Below are 22,748 nucleotides of genomic sequence, written 5' to 3'. Positions count from 1 at the left end.
AAGAATTCATTGTCTGTTTATTCACAGTTAATCACTACCTACCAAATTGCTATCCGCAGAAGTTAAAGGAGTAAGTACATAGGTCTTTTTATTTAAACACTGATCTTTAAATATATACACACAAAACTTAGTTCAGCAAGGCTTCATGATATACACCAATTCCAAAATAAAACAATCAAATGGCCCAGGTGTAACTCCAGAGATTATTTTTATCATCAGCAGGGAAAGAAGCAGAACCGGGAGGGGCGGGAACACGCTCGATCCAGAAGGTCACCCCCCAGGGCTGAGTCCATCTCACAAAACAGAGTCCAGGGGAGACCCCACCCTGAAGAAGCCAGCAGTCCAAAGACACCACCAACTCCAAGAGAGAGACAAGGTGCCTTGTTACTGCTGTGGGAGGAGGCTGGGTGGAGAGGCAGGACAGGCACGTGACTAGAGGACCAAAGCTCACAGGAGACCGATAAGCTCAGCATGGGTCTTGGTCTTTCCTGCCTCACAGGGCTTCCTGGGATGGGGGTAGCATAAGAGGCGCAAACACAACCAACCCAGTCCTGCTGTCCACGCTCTCGGGCAGGTTGGAAAACACAATCAAGAGCAAGGACCTAGTTCTAAGAGCAAGAAAAATGAAAATTCGTTCTCATCTCCCACCCGAGTGTAGCCCGTGAGAGGAAGCAGGCAGTGTGGTGCCACCAGCTCCTCAGCCTTCTGTGCGACACTCCCTGGCTCCAGGCATAGAGAGGGCGACCACAACTCAGACTGCGAGCCAGGGAGCTGGTCTGCCAAGACCTCTGGCCCACCCAGATGGGGAAGCCCACTCTGCTTCTCCCGGCTCCCTTTCCTCTACTGTTTCCCTGCCCTGAGAGAGGGAAACATTTACACAGAAGACTAATTGGCTGAAAAGCTCTGGACTGTCTTTAACTTATTTTTTTTTTAAAAAGTGAAAACACCACTCATAAACACCCTTGAAATAAGGAAAAAGGCACTATGAAAAACAACATCTTAGCGGCACCTGAAGGGGAGACAGTGGAGGAGACACAGGTCTGCAGTGACTCAGGGGCCGCAGGTGGGCACCTGCCTCCTTCCCTACGAAGCCCAGCTTTGACGGAGTGCTCCAGGCCTGGGGCTGGAGGCAGACGCCCATCCAAGGGCCCAGGTGCCCCGGCTGCCCCTTGTGTGTGAAGAATACAGCTCTTTTAGTCCATCCATCTCCACAGACAGTTTGCATAGAGAAAATACCAGCCCACTTGGTTTCTTTTCTTTTATTATTGGCATCAGCTGGGACTATATGTGGCCTTAAACGTCATGCACTGAAGGACAGGAAAGAGGACGAGAAGGAGGACACAGGAGGGGAACAGGAGCAGCGGTGAGATTCTGTAATAAAAACTGTAATTCAATTCAATAGGTTAAGTTTTGGCATTATGAAATCAAACACCCCTTCCCACCCCCCGAAGTTTCAACCTAAGTGCGAGGGTCACCAGTAGGACCCAGCCAGGTGTTCTGCACTCCCTCACAGGCTGTGACAGGCAGCATGTGAGTGTAATTCTTGTGAATGGTCTCAACTTTTCACTTTCTTTAAATAATCTTTTGCTTCTTAGACGTTCCGGTTCACTGGGGTGACGTAATTGCGAGGAAACATGCCGGTCTGCCCGTGGCAGGCCCCCTTCCACCAATTGGGATCTGAGTTATCCATGACATGGATGAAGTCTCCTCTGCGAAAGCCCAGCTCGCCATCCTCCTGGGGGTCAAAGTCAAACAGTGCCTGGACATATGTTGGCTGCTGCAAAAGAGAAGAAGGGAAATGGTGTTCCTGATCTGCCTACTGTTCATACAGTGAGAGAGCATGTGCAAACCCACCCACTTCCCAAAGCAGCCTCCCAAAGCAGGCTGTACAAGACTAAGAGCCTTCACAGATCAAAGCAGTCCTGGCCAAAACTCCTGCTAGTAAGTAAGGGACAAGGGTGTGTAAACACCCCTCCCGCACAGGCTGCCTGGGCTGGAAGCACTTCTCTCCGGTGGCAAAACCACCTGATGCCAGCTGTAGATCCTCGGTGTGGAGGAAAGCAGCCTGGTGCACAGGGAGGTGCTGTGGTGGCCCCGCTAGGGCCTCCATGCTTGAGAAGATCCCCTCACCGGCTTACCTGTGGCACCTGCTCTATGTCCCGCAGGAATATCTGCTGGTTCCTGGACACGGATGTTGATCTGTGGTAATCTACCAGCTCATTCAAAGAATTGAACTTCACCACCCACAGGAAATACTTCCCAGCTCCATCGCGGAGCACCTTGAAGTGCTGGACATCATTTCCAAACCTGAAGATGGGAGAAGAGGCATGAAGCAGCCACAGGGCTCCGTGGGGCTCCCCTGAACCTGAAGGTGCCCAGGGAGTTGCTGTGGCTTTTCGGAGCTTGCGGGTACAATAGCTGCACAGCAACCTGGGTCTTCAGCTGGAGAGTGGGGACTGTCCCGGGGGCCTCCCCTAGATCTCTCCTGACTGCTGGTCACAGGAACAACCCCCACAGAGGGCAAGTCCACCCACTTGGCTCACTCTAAAGATGCCCGTGGATCTACTAACACAGCCCATTAATGAAGTTACAATTTTAATCTGCTTTAAATGTTAAAACAGCGATGTGACATTCAAACACAAGCCTAGGTCGGCTTTGGGCTGATTGGCTAAGCTGGTCTAGAACTCATGGTGATCCTCCTGACTCAGCTTCCCCAGGGATGGGATTACAGGTATGCCACCAAAGTCAAGCTTTCCACTGAGGAACTGTCATATGATTTTTCTTTTTCAGGGTAATGAGACCTAAACATGAAACAAACATCCCTATCACCGAGGAGCAAGGGTAACAAGCGTGACTGACTGACGCTGGCCAGCCCACAGGGTCTGCCCCGGTGACACCAGAACAGGACAGTCACTCAGCTAGGGCAGTGCTTCCTGTTCACTGCCTTCAAATTGTTCCAGGAGTCTCTCCTTCAGTTTAAGGCTTAAAGGTCAGGGGGTTGAGTTCTAAAGACAATCCAGAAGATGGCAGCACTGAGCTCCAAGCTAGGGAGAGCAGGACACTTCCAAACACCCAGGGCAAATCTGAAACCAGATACTGAATCCCAGACACACCCCTTTCCCCTATAGACACATATAATCTGATAAAGTTTAATTTTCATAGAGACAATTACAGCAATATGAAATCATAAAAGTTATTTAAAATCCAGGAGTTATTTCTGCAATTTCCAGCTGGTCTCTGGAAACTGAGATGGAGGAAAGCAAGACCAAAGCAGCCGGACGACTTCATTATGTTCTCCCGGAGAAGCGAACGCACTGGCGAAGCCTCAGGAGAGCTGCGGATCCAGGACCCAAGGGTCCTGTCTGGAAGGCACCTGGCCTCCAGAGAGTGAAGGGTCACTGACAGTCAGGGTCACTTCTACCACGGCTTTTTACCCAGACTCTTTTAAGATCCTGAAACCAGCACAGTATGGAGACTGGTGCCGTGTGAAGCCCTCAGTGAAGGTGTTTGCGTGAAAGGCAGGATTTCATGTTCTGTCCCTCTCTCACAGCCCTCTGTGTGCATGCTCCTGGGGCTGTGAACGCACATGTGTGAGCATGTGTGTGGAAACCAAAGTCGGTGCTGGCAGTCTCTCTCCACCTTCTCTCACTGATTAGGCCAGGTCAGCTGGCCACTGGGCTCCTGGCATCTCTCTCTCTTCCATGGACCCTAACTCAGGTCCTCATGTTTACATGGTAGGCGCTTTACCAACTGAGCCCCCCTCCCCCTTTCTTCTACTCCTCAAGTGATCACATATTAACTCAACAGTCCTGGCTGTCCTGGAACTCACTCTGTAAACCAGGCTGGCCTTGAACTCACACAGATCTGCCTGCCTCTGCCTCCCAGGTACTGGGATTAAAGATGTGTGCCGCCATAATCTGGCTAAATTTTGCTTAATTTTAAGATGACATCTTTACAGATGCATGTGTGTGCATGTGTGGGGTGGTCGTGGAGTCAGAAGAATTAGAGGAGTCAGAGTCGTAGGAATCAGCTCTCTCCTTCCACCATTTAGGTCCTGGGCTGGAGGCCGAGCACCTTTATTCACTGACCCATGTCACTGGCCAGAGTCTCATGTAGTTCAGGGTGACACTGAACTCATTCTGTAGCCAAGGATGACCTAGAACTTATGAATGTTGTGGAGTATTATTTAATAATGTGTTGCATTTGTTTAACTCTGTGAAGCGGTGTTAATTTGCCAGTCTAAAATACCTAATTGGCCTAATAAGGAGCTGAACAGCCAATAGCAAGACAGGAGAAAGGACAGGCGAAGCTGGCAGCAGAGAGGATAATTAGAAAGGGAAAATGATCAAGGAGCAGGAGGAGGAGGAGGAGGACACCAGGGGCCAGTCACCCACCTACACAGCCAGCCACGGGGTAAAAGCAAGATGTGCAGAAGTAAGAAAAGGAAAGCCCAGGACAGAAGGTAAACGGGATAATTTAAGAAAAGCTACCTAGCAACAAGCCAGACTAAGGCTGGGCGTTCACAAGAAACAGGAAGTCTCCTTGTGTGATTTCTTTGGGAGCTGGGTGGTGTGGGCCCCCCAAAAGAGCAAAGAGCAGTGTGTGTGTGGGGGGGGACACAAATCAAAACCAAAAAAATCAAAACACCCAACTACACATGATTCTCCTGCCTCCACCTCCTGCGTGCTGGGATTACAGCAGCTGTAGGCAGTGCTCGCCCTAGGAAGGAGCCCAGACCTCACCCGTGCCAGGCAAGCATCTCTGCTCTCCTAGGCTCCATCCCTACAAGATTCCCTTTGATGGGAGGGAACAGCTTGGCCTTGCTGGTGTCTTCAGCTGGAGCATGTACGGAGCTAGTCTGGTTACTGCTACTTGGGGCAGCAGAGACCAAGGGAAGCAGATGACACACAAGCCACTGAGAAGCATAAAAACGATAATTCTGCAAACTCAGCCCAAGATGCTGTTAGATCCGTCCTCACATGCATGCAATCAAGAACTTCAAAGTCCTGCTTACATGAGGAAACTAGTCTCACACTCAGTTTGAAAAAAAAAAACAACCCCAAAACAAACAAACAAAAAAACCCCAAAATAAAATCAAAAACAAAACCACTGTAAGCCAGGTGTGGTGGCGCACACCTTTAATTCCAGCACTCAGGAGGCAACAGGTGGATCCCTGACTTTGAGACTAGCCTAGACTACAGATAAAAAGTTTCAGAACAGTCAGGACTACACAGAGAAACCCTGTTTTGGAAAAAAAAATTAGAAAGAAAAGAAAAGTACAGCAAACACATTCCAAAGCGTCAGCTCTCACCCGGCAGTTCTCACGTCTCCACTCAGACAGAGCACAACTTTGTTCTGGAGCCTGGAACCGAAGGCCTGTCCTTCCTCTACAGGAGGCGAAGGTGGGGAGGACGGGAAGTCCAAGGCTGGTCTAGTCATTTATTCCCTCACTCTTCATTGCAGAGCTAGTGATGGAACTCAGACCCTGCATGGGCTACACCTTAGCTCCCAGTGTGGGCAACTCAGTGGGACTCTGGTCAGTGTTTAAAGGACAACGGCAGGACTGGTGTGGGGGGTGTTCAGTGAGTAGAGGAGCTTGTACACAGACATGACAATTTGGGTTTAAACCTCAGATCCCAAGGCAGCAGAGAAAACTGACTCCTGCGGAAGTCTGTCTTATCACTCCTCAACCCGGCGCTGGGGGTAGAGGCACTGGGTTCTCTAACTCCTCTTTATGGACAAAGAATGAAACAAGGTGATGTTCATGCCCCTCATCCCAGGAGCCTGAGACAGGCCAGTCTCTGCTACACAGCAAGTTCCAGGAGAGCCTGAGGTGCAGAGTTAGTCTGTGCTGAAAGAGAAATGACTGAAAAGCCCTGAGGTGGGCTTCTGCAGTACTGCATTAGCCAGAAAAGGACACCGACTGGTTCCAAACACCATGGAAAGCCATTCTTTTTAGACAGGATCTCACTATATAACTCTGGCTGGTCTGGAACTCATAGAGAGTTCTTTGCCTCCCAAGTGCTAGGATAAAGGCACATGACACCGTGCCCAATTCCTCTTTGGATTTATGAGATAGCACCCCACCTGGCTCATGGAAACCTTTTCAAGTAAGGTGAAAAGCCTCAGATAGTGCCTGGTCTGGGGAAGCAGCGGGAGCTGAGATGGCATGCGTTTTGTTAGGCTGGCAGCAATTGCACAGAAGACAGGAGGGACCAGGGACCAGGAAACTGGCTGTGCCTGCTGCAGTTCCCGCAGGTTCAGGCCACTGGGAAACAGGTTCTAGAGCAAAACACTAGGATTTCCATGGGAAGATGTTAGCATCTTCAGTCAATGGCGGCAGCTTCTGTGGGCGACTCCAGCAGGAAATACTTACTTGACAGACAGGGAGAAGTCCCCAGGGGCACTCTCGCTCTCTCGGATCAGGAAGGCCCCATCGTGCCTCTGTTTGCTAAGCATTTCTTCTGCCTTGGCTCTGGGGATTTTGCCAAAAAACCACCTAGGAAAGGAAAGCAAGCCGGTCAACATCAGCTTCTCCACAAGGCAATGGGCTGTTCAGCCTCACATGCAAATAATAGCGCTCTCCTTGTCGGAGGAGGCTGCTCTTTGCCTGCTGGTCTCCTGCCCAGGGCTCACTGGGCCTGCTCTGGAGCAGTGCCTTCCTGAGAGATGCGCTTTCACGTAGCTTCACCCACTCGGAACACCGACCATTCTTCAGACTACCAGGAAACCATTCCAAACACGCCACCTGAAAACCGATTTCTGAAGCCAAAGCCCCAGCCCCTCACTGACTTTTCAGAAAAGCACCCAAGAAAGCCCTGCCACATGGGACGCAGGACAGGGAGACACAGGCCCTGGGAAGGCCGAGGTGGTGGAGGCGAGGAGGCCTCTGCTGAAGCACAGAGGGAGGCTTGCTTGGTGAGAAAGCAGACTGCCGGTAATGGAGGCCAGCACTCCTCTCCAGCCTCTCAGGACGCGCTCAGGGTGGAGGAGGATGGGGTGGAGGACACTTTCCCAAAATTTATAAGGCCTTGAGTTTGATTCTCAGCACCACCTAAGAGCCCAAACAAAAACTAAATCATAGTATCAGGAACTTCAGAGCTAGACAGTGGTGGTGCACCCCTTAAATCCCAGCACTCAGGAGGCAGAGGCAGGCAGTTTCTTTTTTCTTTTTCTTTTTTGGTTTTTGGTTTTCAAGAGAGGGTTTCTCTGTGTAAAAATCCTAGCTATTTTAGAACTCACTCTGTAGACCAGGCTGGTGGATTTCTCTGAGTTCAAGGCCAGCCTGGTCTACAGAGCAAGTTCCAGGACAGTTAAGGCTATTACACATATAACCCCCCCTTGAAAAACAAACAAACAAAACCAAAACCAAACCACCCAAAAACCAAACCAACCAATCAACCAACCAACCAAAAGCAACAACAACAACAACAACAAGCAAAGCAAGTTAGAAAAATAAACGAGAAGAAGAGGCACCTTTAAAGGGCTCGAGGCCATGGCCATGACTGCCTGGCTATTTCTAACAAAAACCATCAGCAATTAGGGTAGAGGACTGTGAAGATGATCCTCAGTATTTCACTATGTTTCAGAAGGAAGGCTGGGGCCGGGTGGCTGTACCAGTCATTATTTACACCAGCGAAGACCGACCTTACCTCCTATGGTAACTGGAACTCTCTAGTCTGCAAATGAAAGCCACACCACCACCAGATCTAAGTGTCATTGTTTTCTTCTGTGCAGTGGTTGAGTCCACTTGGGATTCTTAGCTGTGCCACACCTGGTTTTATGTGGTGCTGGAGACTCAACCTCGGGCCTCACGCACGCTTCACAAGACCTTGGCAACTAAACTACGTAAACCTAACCCACCTTCCTTCCTTCCTTCCTTCCTTCCTTCCTTCCTTCCTTCCTTCCTCCCTCCCTCCCTCCCTCCCTCCCTCCCTCCCTCCCTCCCTCCCTCCCTCCCTTCTTTCTTTCTTTCTTTCTTTGAGACAGGGTTTCTCTATAGCTTTGGAGCTTGTTCTGGAACTCACTCTGTAGATCAGGTTGACCTCAAACTCACAGATATCTCCCTGCCTCTGCCTCCCAAGTGACAGGATTAAAGGCGTGCGCCATCAACTGCCCAGAAAACCTAACTTTCAAGATCACCCTTTAAATTTTTTATTTTGCACTAGAGAAACAGCTCAGTAGTTAAGAGCACTGGTTCGGTTTCCAGCACCATTATCACAGCTTACACCCACCTGTAACTCCAGTTTCAGGGACACACGCATAGGCAAACAATCATACATATAAAATAAAGCAAAGTTACAAAAATGACTTGTTCTTAATGTCACAAAAAGCTAACTTTTAAAACCATCTTTTAATTTTAAAATTATTGTATACACGTGGAGGTCAGAAGACAACCTTGTGGGGTCAGTTCAGTTATGTCCTTATCTTTTTGTGGGTTCCAGGGCTCAGATATGGCCATCTGGTTTTCGTGGCAAGTGTTCTACCTGCTAAGCCATCTTGCTGTTCTGAGACAGGGTCTCACACGTTGGCCCAGACTTTCCTGGAGTCTGAACTCTCCCACATCCATGCAGCTCTCCAAGGGGTGGAGCTGGTGGGATTTTAAGTGGAAGCCACAAGGCTGAAGTTTGTCTTGTCTGGTCCACACAGCCTCCAAGTACTGAGGATTAGAGGCATTCGCCATAGGCAAGAGTCATGGCTATTCCCCACCCCCACTGTGCCTTCACAGAGTTTCTCTGTGCAGTCTTGGCTGTTCTAGAACTCACTTTATAGACCAGGCTGGCCTCGAACTCACAGAGATCCGCCTGCCTCTGCCTCCTGAGTGCTGGGATTAACATCGTGTGCCACCATGCCTGGCTATGGCTATCTTATTACTGCCAGATATTTTCAAAACATTCTTCCAGACTAAAACTGAAATTCAGAGAGTAGACACAAAGCTGCTAGGAAGGGCACCCCCAGACACTGCCTGCATGAATTTAAGTGCACCCAAATCAATTTCATGTCTTTTTTAAAAATTTATTTATTTATTAAAAATTTCCACCTCCTCCCCACCTCCCTTCTCCCTCCCTCTCTAGTCCTAAGAGAAGTCAGGGTTCCCTGCCCTGTGGGAAGTCCAAGGTCCTCCCCCCTCCATCCAGGTCTATAAAGGTGAGCATCCAAACAAACCAAGCTCCCAAAGTCAGTCCATGCAGTAGAATCAAAACCCAGTGCCACTGTCCTTGGCTTCTCAGTCAGCCCTCATTGTCAGCCACATTCAGAGGGTTCAGTTTGATCACATGCTCCATCACTCCCAGTCCAGCTGGCCTTGGTGAGCTCCCATTAGATCAGTCCCACCGTCGCAGTTAAGTGGACGCACCCCTCGCGGTCCTGACTTCCTTGCTCATGTTCTCCCTCCTTCTGCTCAGTTTCATGTCTTTCTCATTTTGCATGCTCTGATGTCAGGCTGTGGGGACACACCCCTCCCCCTTCAACAAATGCTGAAGAGTGAGCCCTTCATGCCTGGGAAACAGGCTACACAAGGGGAATTCCCTAGAACAGACCAGAGACACCTCAACAGAGACGGAGGCTCTAAGGAGGCAGCCTCCTTCTGTGGTCTCTGGTACCGCTAAGGGCCGGCTGCACTCATGCAGCAGCTTTGAACATGGCCGGGGAGGATGCACAGTGACTGTCCTCGACTCCATACTTACTGGAAGGAGCGAAATGTTCTCCATAGCTACTCTCCCTCTTCCTGCACCCTAAAATATTGCCATGAAGCACAAACTTCTAAAAAAAATTAATTCTCGCTGGGCAGTGGTGGTGTACGCCTTTAATCAGCACTAGGGAAGCAGAGGCAGGAGAATCTCTTTGAGTTTGAGGCCAGCCTGGTCTACGGAGTGAGTTCCAGGACAGGTTTTAAAGCTACAGAGAAATCCTGCCTTGAAAAACAAAAACAAACAAAAAATCCACACAATTTTATTTAATTCAAAAGAATTAGTTCTGGGCATAATGGCACATGCCTGTAATTTTAGCATGAGAGGTAGAGTCATGAGGCTCAGATTTCAAAGCCAGCAGTAGCCACTTATGAGATTTTGAGGCCAGCCTAGGCTACAAGAGATCGAGTCTGTCTCAGAATAACAAAACAAAAAACTGTAGTGAACTCAAAGCTGCAAGTCCCCTTATTTGCTATTCTTTGTAGGTAGGGTCTTGTAGACTAGCTGGTTTCCAACTTCTGATTCTCCTGCCTCAAGCACACTTGGGTTAAAACCTGTGTAGCAGGCCCAACTCTCTAACTGGATTTTTTGTTTGCTTTGTTTTTGTACACAGGTTTTCTCTGTGTAGTCCTCGAACTCAGACATCCATCTGGCTGCCTCTGCCTCCCAAGTGTTGGGATTAAACGGGTGCGCTGCCACCATCACCCCGCTTCTAATTGGAATTTTTTTTCCAAGATAGGCTTTCTCTGTAGCTTTGGAGCCTGTCCTGGAACTAGCTCTTGTAGACCAGGCTGGCCCCGAACTCACAGAGAACCACTTGCCTCTGCCTCCTGAGTGCTGGGATTAAAGGTTTGTGCCACCACCACCTGGCTCAAATTTTTACAAAATAAATGCATCAAGAAATAAGATGTCGGGTTGAGCGCGGCGATGCACAGCTGCAATCCTTGCTGCAGGACTGGGAAGGAAGAGGGAGGAGGAATACCGTAACTTCAAGGCTGGTCTGCGTCTCACACTAAAACCCTGTTTCAAAAACTAAAACAGAAGGAACCATTAGTTTGAAAACTATTTCACTGATCAAAATTTTCTTGTATATCTGCTCCTGGCTCAAATATAGAGACGGGGTCTCGAGACGTCACCCAGCAGGAGCAAAAGCACACAGCATCCAGTCATAGATACTGTACTTTCCCAGGCCATTTACAGACCCAAGAAGCTTCTTTCAAAGTTTTACCACTTGCAGTGCTGAATGCAGAAGCCAGGCCCCTGTGCATGCTGGGCCAGTCCCCTCTACCACTGAGCTACCCTGAAACTGACCAGTTTCTTTCAATGGTAATACTTATGTATAACTGCATGCCTACAGACAAATGTTCTGCCGATCTTTAAAAAGACTGGTCTGTACTACCCTAGAAATAGCAAGCAAGGAAGCCAAGGGGGAGGAGAGATGTATTTTCCAGTGTATTATTTATAGCACGCAATAGTCCCCGCCCACACGCACTTACTATGGAGAGAGTGTGTGGATCTGCTGGGCACACAACCTGCCCTGTTGGCCTCCATGTGGACCCAAATGCATCATTAGGTGGCTGATATTCTATCATATAACTGTCCTCTTCCTCTCCAAACAGAGGCGGCAGGGGAAAGGGGAGCCTGGCGCATTGCACTGTGGGGGCCACACTAAGCCACGGGCACAGTCGGCCACTCGACAGCCTGTAAAGTCTTAGAAGCACTTCGCACCAGCAGCCACCCCCAGCACTATCGCATATCGCAGACTTGCAGAGAGGCTCTGGAATGTTTCATTCCTTCTGCAGAGTTCAGAGTGGAGGGGCTGACTTTCCTTCAGCCAGCTTACAAGTAACCCAGCAGATCACATTGATGCTGTCTAGTTAGGGAGTTAAACTGAGCACTAAAGATTTGATCCGAGGGCTCCAGCCATGCTAGCTAAGTGCTCTACCACTGAGCTAATACCCCTTGGCCCTTCATTTTGCTAAATTACCCAGGCAGGTCCTGAACTCCTAATGCTTCTGCCCCATCCTCAAGAGACTGTAGGTGTGTATGCCTACCACTCCAGATTCTTACGTGAAGGGGAAAGGGCGAAGCACGAATGGCTCTCCTGTCAGCGGCAGCTGACTACACTTCCTGAGGAGGGGGCTCTATCTGTACTTAATAATCTTATTCAAAGGCTGTGTTACCGGAACAGTCTGAAGGCTGTTGACCACAGCACCGTACTCAGGATGATTTTGTTCCTGATCCAGCAGAGCAGTCAGGAAACCACGGCTCTCAGGCTAAATGTGCTCATTTTTTTTTTTTTTTACTGATCCACAACTCAACTGTTCAATTTGAGGTTATCTTGCTATGAGCCCAGGCTGGCCTTTTCCTTTCTTTAATTTTTTAACTTGTTCGTGTGTGTATCCTCACACACAGGTTCTCTACGCTGTGACGCACTAGTCGATGGCAGAGGACAGCTTCTGAGAGTCAGCTCTCTCCTCAGGCTGTCATCAGGCCTGTGGGCTCCCAGGTGGCTCTGGAATGCTGGGAGACACAAGCACTCACCGCCACACTGCCCTCCTCCCTCCACCCTAGAGCACTCGACTATGACACCACATGCCTTTATTGTTTTTATTTATTTTTAAAAATTACTATTTTTCTGGTGCTGGGGTGGAATTCAGGACTCTGTGTAAAGTGAGCCTGACCCCAATGGGTCATCACAACACAGACTTTAGGGAACCTGGGCATAGTCCAGTCATAAATGCTTGCCGACTACTCAATTCCCAGAATGGAAGAAAAGGGGAGGGGGAATGAAAAGAAAGAAGGCAAGGAAAAGAACGGGTGTGCATGTGTATGTGCGTGTGGGTAGAGATGGCTAGGTGCTTAAAAACACAACTCTCTTTTAGAGGACCTGGGTTCAGTTCCTAGCACTCACATTGTGGTTCACAACCACCCATAACTCCAGCTCCAGAAGATCAATGCCTCGTTCTGATGCCTGTGGGCTCAAGCACATACATACACTCAGACAGACACAGAGACACACACAATTTATTTATTTTTAAAGGAAAGCAGGACAGGTGTGTGCCAGCACACACCTGCAACACAAACACTTGGAAGCCAAGGGCAGACTGATCAGAGTCAGTTTGGTCAACAAAGGGAGCTCCAGGCCAGTCAGAGCCATGTGGTAAGGAGGCCTTGACTCAGAAAGAAAGACTAAAATATAAAACTCTCACTGTCAGCCCTTTACAAAGTGTGTACTGGTCTTCTGTTTTTTCTCTTTTTTATTTAAGAACTTTTATTTTGCATGCATAGGTGTTTTGCCTGCATGTATGTGGGCCTAGTACCTGCTGACTTCAGAGGCCAAAAGAGCTTGAGTTTGGCTGTGAACCATGATGTTGGTGCTGGGAATCAAACCCAGATTCTAAAGAAGAGCCGCTGGTGGTTTTAACCACTTAGCCTTCTCTCCAGCCCTTCTGTTGTTGTTGTTTTTTTTTTTTTTCTCATATACGCCTTTTCTATCTTCTTTTCTTCTCTTTTTTTAAAAAAAGACAGGGCCTCACTATGTGGCCCTGACTAACCTGGACCTTAACACTGTGGGCCTGCTCTGAGCGCCCAGGGATCTTCCTGCCCTCTGCCTAAAGTGCTGGGACTAAAGCTGTGCACTGCCACGCCCAGCACTAACACTCCTTGAACGAGGGTTTGCTTTGAGCAGAGATGAAGGAAACAGAAGTGTGGAGACTTGGCTTACATGGGCGAGACTCAGAGGCTGCGTGATCTGACTCACGGGGTCTTCCCCACTGCTTGGTGCTTCTCCACTATGTGCCCACTCGTGACTCTATGAAAAGCCCACACAACTTCCTGAAGCAAAAACCAAGACTAAAAGGCTTTAAGAAATGGCCTGGCATGGTGGTGCACCTTTAATCCTAGCACTTGGGAGGCAGAGGCAGGTGGAGTTCTGTGAGTCTGAGGCCAGCCTGATATACACAGAGAAATCCTGTCTCAAAAAACCAAACCAAACCAAAACCAAAAGCAAGGTACAAGTGACAGTGGAATATAAAAGCAGAAACCCAGCCTAATTTTCCAAGGAACCTAAAATCTTTTGGGTAGAAACCAAACTTATATACTTGCCTAAGAAACAAAAGCAAAAAAATATACAACTAAGACCTTTCTTCACCTTGTAATCGCCCCATGGAATATCTAAACAACATTAGGAGGTGCCTGGCTGTCCTTGCAGTAAAAGTAGTTTCCTTGAAGCGTTCCTATTTTTCCTGGTAGCAACAACGTCCTCCATGAATCACCTGCAGGCAATCAAACTCTGCTTCTCCCGGCTAATGTTGCCTGGACACCGAGCTTCCCCAGAACAGTATGGGATTTTATCAGGGGCCTGGTTAACTGCAGCCTATACCTTCTCATTACCTTGTAGCAGGGCCACATGACAGCTATGTAAAACTCAATGGCCGAGGCATGAACTAATCTGACAGCTTTGTGGGGAGGCAATTCAGAATAATAAGGAAAAAAAAAATCACCTTTAGGGATGAGACTCAGGATTTGGTCCATTGTGGCATTTGGCCCAGTTACTATCAGTCGCCAGCAAGGACCACCTGTGTGGGGACAAGCTGGCACATGGCTCTACGCTTCCTTCCTTCCCCTTCCTTGCACCGTGCAGCCTTTCCGACAAGCGCTACATTCAGAAGTTGCTGGCACTGGAGCAGAAACACCAGGAGCTTTCATTATAAAAAGAATGAGTCGGGCGACCCTTCTGCTCCGTGACACCGGTACGAGGTGTCTCCAGCATCTGCGCACATCTGAAGCAACACAATGTTATTCTCTGACTTAAGAGGAGTGCAAATGAGTGCTCAGACCGGCAGGGGAGGGGCTTCGGAGAAAACGCAGAATGCTCATTGTAGAGGACGGAAGGAGTGGGGGACATCAGGGCTCAATGGTCCTGTAGCCTAGAGGAGAACCTAGCTCCTACCGTCCAAAAACGGAAATTTTGGATGGAAAAGTAACACTTTGGGAACAGCCAAATGCTGAGAGAATGAAGACACTTCCATGGGTCATCAATCGCACTATCACAGAACCGCGGTAAGAACTCTAGAACTCTGTGCAAAATCCAAAGCACACGAAATTACAAAATGCACTGCCCCTAAGGTCTCAATGAGAAAGAATTAGGAACTTATTCTTTTTTTTTTTTTTTAAGAAGAAGAAGGAAGAAGGAAGGAAGGAAGAAGAAGAAGAAAGTTTGCCTCTCAGAGATTCCAGACACCAGCTTTACCCGTCACTACACGCCAGTGTTAATAGGAAAACTCACAGAGCTCAACCGTCTTTTCTTTTTGGTTGGTTTCCTAAGATAGGGTCTTGGTAGGTACAGGCTGGCTCTGAAATTCCCACGTAACCCAGTCTGACTCTGAAATCTGTGTAGCTCAGGCTGACCTTGGGTTTACAAGTTTCTTGCTTTAGCCTTCCAAGTGCTGGAATCACAGACATGTACTACATGCCTGGCTAATGGTCTTTATTTTCTTTGTATTTTTAGATTTTGAAATATTGTCTCACCATGCATCTCTGCTTGGTCATGAACTGGCTGTGACCCACCTACCTGTCTTTCAAACGCTGGGATCCTAGGTATGCACCATGACACCTGACTGTGGACTCCATTTTTAACTTAACAACATTATCTGGTAGCCTGACATGGTGGTGCATGCTTGTCACCCCAGAACTTTGGATGGCTGAGGAAGGATATACACATGGTAAGACTGCACAAACCAAACCAACCCAGGGACTATGGCACATACCTGTTAAGTTCAGAACTAGGAATCAGAGGCAGGTGGGTCTCTGTGAGGTCAGCCTGGTTACAGAGCATCCGAGGCTACATTGAGACCCTGCCCCACCCCCAATATGCCAAATCAGAATCAGTACTTGGGAAAGCGGGTGAAACCCCTGCTAGGTGAACCATGGAGCCCAACTTACGGATGTGGTTTCATTTCTATGTAGTTCTTGGGGATGAAGCCGTCCTTCCCATTGAGCTCTGCCTTATACCAGTTCTGATCGCACTCTTCGTTCAAAACCTGAGAAATAAAGAAGGGGAAAAGTCAGCCATTTCCCCTTTATAAGGGCAGCCACAGACAGTCATGTCTCCCAAGCTTGCAGGAGGCTTACTTGGGTTTCAGAATTCTTTTAACTTCCACAGCCAGCATTATATGTTAAACTATAAAGGTCAGAGAAAAAGAAACTCTGGGCAGTGAAAGTTCAGGCTTCTTTTTCAACATCTAGAATTAAACCCTCAGTGGGAAGGCAGAAGGAATGGCGGCATAATAGATCCATGTTTTCTTAAGGAGGGTTCTCTAGGAGACAGAGACACTGGCGTCAGTGAGCACAGGGGCCCGGCCTGACAGACTGAACAAGGCTGCAGTGTGGAAGAAAAAAGTAAGCTGTGGAGAAATTGTGTTTTCTGCAAGTCAAACTCCCAAGGCAGTTCCCAGCAGCCCCTCTACGAGTCCCTCGACGACCAAGCAGCTCACTGGTGCAGCCAGGGGTCACTGTATAGGAAACCACTCTAACGACTGGGCGGGAAAACCCTACAATGCTGTGTTCAGGTCAGGCAATCTAGGAAGCAGACCAACCAACACAATCTCGAGTCTTCAGGTCCAAGACTCAAAGCAAATTCTAGACTTTTAACCAAAGGCAGAGGGCAGTGGGCATAAATAATGAAAACAGTTTTCTCTAGCCTAGGCTATGCTGGAACCTTGGTGGCTGGGGATGACCTGGAATTTCTGATCCTGCTGCCTCCTCCTCCCAAGTGCTAGGATCACAGGCACGTTTGTGGGTTGTTTGGTTGGTTTTGAGATTGGGTCTCACCTTGTAGATCAGACTGATTAGAACTCACTATGTAACAAGCTCAGACTTGCCAGAACTCCCAATCCTCCACCTTCCCAATTCTAGGATTACAGGTGTGTACCGCTGTGCCTGGTTTAAGGTTGGTATTAATAATGAAAATGCAGAAGACACGTGGTGGCCTCCACCTCGAATGTCAGCAATCAGAGCAGAAGTAGGAGGCTTGCGGAAAGCTTTGAGGTCTACATGGGTACACAGTAGGACCGTCTCCAAAAGACAGAACGGAGGAAGAGAAAGTACACAAGTGAGCTCAACCTCATAACCGGGCAAAGGAAATGCTGACTGAAACGGTGGTGGTCAGCTGACATTGGATAATTTTTTTTAAACAAAGTAACTTTGAGAGGCTGAACATCAGTCACATTAGAAATCAGAAAACTCTGACATGGCTGAAATTTGCATGTTGACATTTTAAAATGACATAACACAACAAAAGGGGCAACAACCTGTCAGCTGCAGAGATCATACACATCTCAGCAAAGGTCAAGCCAAAGGGCACCATCATGCTGTCGCCTGTCTGTCATGCTGGCCGGCCTCTAGCTACATGTGACAGTCACCGTCTTTAGGTGGATGTATATAAATATCAATGAGGGTCAGGTGTGGTGGCACATACATTTAGTTCCAGCACTCAGGAGGCAGAGGCAGGCAGATCACTATGAGTTTGAGACCAGCCTGGTTTATATAGAGTTCCAGGCCAGTCAGGGCTACACAGTGACACTGTCCCAAAACAACAAACAAAAGCCAACAGGGCCAATTCTACAAAAGCTGATAAAGTAAGAGTAAGCACTCAACTCAACGAGACCACCTCAAATTCCCAAGAGGCTCATATACCCAGAGTGCATGAAGGATGGATTTCTATTTGTTTTGTTTTTATGAGATAGGGGTTTATAGCTGGCCTTGGACTGTGAACCTCAGGCTGGTCTAAGACTAAGGGCAATCTTCTTGTTTCAGTCTCCTGTATGCTAGAATTAGAGGCATAAAGTACTACACTAAATTTAAAACTTGCTTTTCTTTTATTGTTTTTTCCCCTAAAACAAACATCTGTGGGCTGGCAGGATGACCCAATGGGTGACTGATTACCATGCAAGCCTGACGAGTTGGAGCTCCAGAACCCAAGGCAGAAAGAGAGAACCAAACACCTTTAATCCCAGCACTCGGGAGGCAGAGTTGGGCAGATCTACAAGCGAGTTCCAGGACAGCCAAGTCTGTCTCAAAAACAAAACAAACAAAGCAAGGAACGGGGGTTGGGGGCTGGAGAAATGGCTAAGAGGTTAAGAGCACTGCCTGCTCTTCCAGAGGTCCTGAGTTCAATTCCCAGCAACCACATGGTGGCTCACAACCATCTATAATGAGATCTGGTGCCCTCTTCTGGCCTGCAGGCATGGTGGTTGAACACTGTGTACATAATAAATAAATATTTTTAAAAAATAAAACAATAAATAAATAAAAAGGAACGGGGGTTGGACGGCCGGCGCAGAGCACTTGCTTCTCTTTGCATAGAACCCAGGTTTGATTCCCAGCATCCACGCTGGGCAGATCACATACGGGGGCAACTCCAGCTCCAGGGGATCTCATGTCCTTTTCTGGCCTCCAAGAGCATTTGCATATGTGCAGAACATGCACATACACGCAGGCACACACAGAGTCTTTGAGAAATCATTCACACTTTATTAAAGATCCAGACGAATCACTATGTAGGACACACATAATTTAAAAGTCTTCATTAGCAAACACTGACCCGTGCATGGCCAGCAAAGGCATTCATTCTGTTGCTCACACAAGCACACCAAGGGCAGGAGACTGGGAATAAGAGGTAGTGCCCATCTTTGAAGCACAGAGCTCTCACCAGCCTACTAAGACAGGCTCTGCTTTTTGTAAGTTGCTTTAGGCCAGTACTCTTATCAACCAAAAAATAAGAGCTTCAAGAAAAATGTGGTCTCAAAAGTGTCTTGTGAAAAACGACCCTCTGGTGATGACAAAGCAGTCGGCATGCTTGGGCAAAAGCTGCTGGGTGCACCACACGTTCTGGATTCGTGCAAAGCAGATGAGCTAGGCTGACAAGACTCTGGCTGTGACCTATTTATGCAACAGAAGAGAGTAAGAGACTCATTTAACAATGGCCAATTAGACGGCACCCAGCAGCCCTGTAGAAAACAAATATCATTACATGCCAAGGAGTGCCAAAAGCTACAAGTTCTCACTGCCATCTTTCCCAAGACAGAGACCAGTACCCCTAAGTATTGCTCTACTATGCATGAGATAAAGGGAATCCCATGTGTGAAGACCGTTTATAGCTATGGTTTTCTGCAGTACCAAACAACACCTAAAGGTGTTATTACAGCTTTGTCTCCAGATGGCAGGGAAATATGATGCTTGGCACACAATGGCTACAATTTCGGTTATCTGGGAATGCCAAACAACCATGGTGCTACTCTGTGTCTGTGCTCTAGAATTTAAGGACAGGCTGGTCATGCTGGGGGCAAGCTCAGGAGTGTCACATGAATGTCACCCGCAGGACGGAGGTCAGGGCTTCCTGCTCTGCACATACAACAGCTTTCACATGGAAGCCCGGCACCAGAATAACGTAACTCAAAAATTAACGTTTTTGGGCTAGAGAGATGACTCAATGCTGGCTGTTCCAGAGGACCCGTGTTCAATTCCTAGCACCCACATGGATGCTCACAACCACTTGTAATTCCAGTTCTAGGGATCCAGTGTCCTCTTCTGAAGTCTGCTGTCACCAGGGATGAATGGGATGCACAGACATACATGCAATCAAAACAATCATCAACGACGAGAGCAAGAGCTCTATGTGCATATATGTGCACTTAAGGGGAGGTGGCATTAGAGGCCAGAAGGCGTTGGATCCTCTGGAGCTGAAATTACAGGCAGTTGTGAGCTGCCCAATGTGGGTGCTGTGAATCAAAGTCAGGTCCTCTGAAAGAGCAATACACACATGCTCTTATCTGCTGAGCTATCTCTCTAGCCCACCAAACTAACTCTTGTTTTTGGAGACAGGGTCTCTCTACATAGCCCTGGTTGCCTGGAACTCATTATATAGACTAGGTTGGCCTTGAAAAAGGCATGTATCACCATGCCCAGCTCCAAATTAATTTTGTTTTTCTTTTTTGAACTAGTTCTGTACAGCAGGCTGGCCTCGAACTCAACAGAGATCCTCCTGTCCTCTATCTCCTGAGTGCTGGGATTAATGGCATGTGCCGCTACTGCCTGTCCCCTAAATTAACTTTTCTAAAAGTTTGAACAAACCAGCAAAGACTACAAAAGTGAATATGAGTTTAGAGTAGAGGGTCACCCAGGGCACCTGGAGAGCCTGTTTCTAGCTGACAGCCCTCATAGGAGTTCAGGGATTGTTCTGAGTCTAGAATGAGGAAGCTGCTTCTCTGGCCCGCTTCCTGCTGAAGGCACTTAGAGATTGCTCATCTGTCACCTCCTCTCAACAGGTGACCTAACCAACCCACATTCAGCCCCACTTTGAATATTCCAAGGAATCTCTCCAGCCATCACCCACAGCTGCATTTCTGTCTGGCCGTTCTACTCTGAGCTATGACTCAGGAGCTATACAACCCCCATCCCTCCACACACACAAGCACTTTGGTTCAACGGAAACCAACTGATCAAGAGATGAGACAGTAAAAGGAAGAAGAGCCAGTTTCAGTGAAGGGCTCTTCCCGCACCCCGCAGAGACTCTGAGACTGTCAGCCCGGATCAGATTGACACTTGAGAGAAGGGGAAGGCACATGGTGGGGACGCTGTGGTGGGACTTGTGTGCGTCCTTTCCTGGTGCTGCTTATTTAGGTGTGTTGCTTGTAGAAATTCACTTATGACACATGAATTTTGCTGTGTATCAAACCTCAATCAAAAGAGATCTGACTGGACAGTGGTGGCACACACTTTTAAGAGGCAGAGGCAGGCAGAGCCCTGTGAGTTCGAGGCCAGCCTGGTCTACAGAGTGAGTTTCAGGACAGCCAGAGCTGTTACATAGAGAAACCCTGTCTCGAAAAACCAACCAACCAAACATAGTTAGAGCTGAGCCAGCAAGATAAGATGACTCAGTGCGTAAAGACACTTGTAGTCACCAAGCCTTGTGACCTGAATTCTATCCTCAGGACTCAATGGTGGAAAGAAAGAACTCTTACGGGTGGTACCGGATGCCCACCCAATAAAAAGATAAATAGAAAACTTGTTAAAAAAAAATTTGTCCAGGGGCTGGAGAGATGGCTCAGTGGTTAAGAGCAGTGCCTGCTCTTCCAGAGGTCCTGAGTTCAATTCCCGGCAACCACATGGTGGCTCACAACCATCTGTAATGAAGCATACACACAGACAGAATACTGTATACATAATAAATACATAAATAAATAAATAAATAAATATTTAAAAAAAAAATTTGTCCAAAAATCTCACCAACCTATGAAACACTCTCTATAAGAGCACTTGTGTATTGAGTGACATTTTTAAAGCTTTTTCTTGGCAGAAATTTAACATCAGAAGTTCAGTCCAGGTATCGATAACCCAACCAATTAAGCAACCTCATCAGAACACTACTAAAATACCACCATGACATCTAGAGACACTTAATGTATATGAGCATGCCTGTGTGTGAGTGTGTGTTCACACACACATTCGCTTACATTCTCACACAGACATGCGGGGGCCAGGAGGGAATTAGTGTCTTCCTTAGCGTCTTCCTCTATCATCTGTCTCCTTACTCCTATAAGACAGGGTCTCTCACTGAATCGGAAGTGTACCATCTCAGCTAGGCTGATTGGCAGGACAGCAAGCCCCAAGTCACCTTATTGCTGCCAGTGACCTGTGCTGGGGTTACAGGCACACATGGCAACGCCTAATCTTTTGTGTGGGCGCTAGGGATTTGAACTCTGTTCTTGAGCTTGTATAGCAAGTGTTCTGACCCATTGAGCCATCTCCCCAGCCTCAGTTCTCACATACTTTCAACAGAACAAAACAAACACACCTTTTTGTTTTTAAACCCTTAAAAGCAAACTCTATTGGCCTCTCACGAGGGTAAAGTCTTGAGAGCTATTTAAAGTAGTTCCTTCCAGTTGCTGTCACTTATTACACAGAAATGATGGGGCCGCTCACCAGCCTGTTGCCTGCACTGGTACTGACTCAGTCCTGAGCCACACTGACTCACCCAGCACTTTGAGCAAGTGCCTTGCAATCACCACATCCATCTGTTGCAGGTTTGCTCAGCATGAGAAACATCTTTGCTAAGCTGCCTGTCATCCTAGGTGCCAAGCCATGAAAAACACCCACACTGCAGATGAGCCATTATGAACCTATTTTTCCTTTCCTCTTTACCGTTCTTTTTTTCTGGAGACAGTCTTGCTACGTACCGTACATAGGCTCTGAACTCCAGGTCCTGCTGCCTCTTCCCCAGGTGCTGGGATTAAAGGCGCAGGCGGAATCCACAACACCTTGGCTCACTGTGAAGTGACAGACAGAAATGAATTTAGGGATACCGGGTAAGAAAGGTTCCTGGTTCCACAGAAGCCTCCTTCTGCTTACTAAATGCACAAAGGTCATCAGCTCTAGTCCGCCCTGCAGGGTTCTCTCTACTCAGACTGGCTCAGGACAGCGCTACAAGGCCACAACTCAGTGAGAACATGCCGAACCACTTCCCAGTCAGGCCAGGCACCTTATGAAATTAAAAAACAAAAACCTACTCTCCTCTTGATATTGATAAAACTGTATGTAACTACAGAGGGTCCCCCCCCCAAACTATGTTGTTTTATTAAACATTTTTTTTTCCTTTTTGGTTTTTTGAGACAGGGTTTCTCTTTGTAAACAGCTTGGCTGCCCTGGAACTGGTTGTGTAGACCTTGCTGGTCTCTTACTCAGAGATCCGCCTGCCTCTGCCCCCAGAGTGCTGGGATTAAAGGCGTGCGCCGCCACCACCTGGCTTATTAGACAATTCTTTAAAACCTATTCACTGAAATAGGCAATGATGCAATGGTGTCAAATCACACAGAAAAGAGGGAGGACAACCTGCCCCCAGCTCCTGCTGGTAGAACGCATTCTTCAGACATTCCTTCTCTGACTGTCACCTCCTAAGCAGCCCATTTAGTTGGGTTCAGTCCAGCAAAGCTCACCAATGCCCAGCAATGGCACTACGGTGCAAGCCTGAACTGCTTGAGGTCAATCTATTTACTACTT

General features: G+C 47.9%; 1 protein-coding gene across 1 annotated transcript in view; it reads right to left on the bottom strand.

The window, feature by feature from the left end:
- Positions 1 to 22,748, bottom strand: part of Grb2 (growth factor receptor bound protein 2) — a 62,005-nt gene continuing 39,257 nt past the window's right edge. The window contains exons 3-6 of the mRNA XM_085696041.2: positions 15,636 to 15,733; positions 6,377 to 6,499; positions 2,139 to 2,307; positions 1 to 1,777 (exon numbers count right to left, since the gene is read on the bottom strand). Coding sequence (XP_085552167.1) covers positions 1,592 to 1,777; positions 2,139 to 2,307; positions 6,377 to 6,499; positions 15,636 to 15,733 — 576 coding nt within the window. The 3' untranslated portion in view covers positions 1 to 1,591. The remainder of the gene's footprint in view (positions 1,778 to 2,138; positions 2,308 to 6,376; positions 6,500 to 15,635; positions 15,734 to 22,748) is intronic.

This window comes from Myodes glareolus, chromosome 9, assembly GCF_982192425.1.
Source record: "Myodes glareolus chromosome 9, mMyoGla1.1, whole genome shotgun sequence".
NCBI classification, from domain to species: domain Eukaryota; kingdom Metazoa; phylum Chordata; class Mammalia; order Rodentia; family Cricetidae; genus Myodes; species Myodes glareolus.
This window is presented reverse-complemented; position numbering and strand designations above follow the sequence as displayed.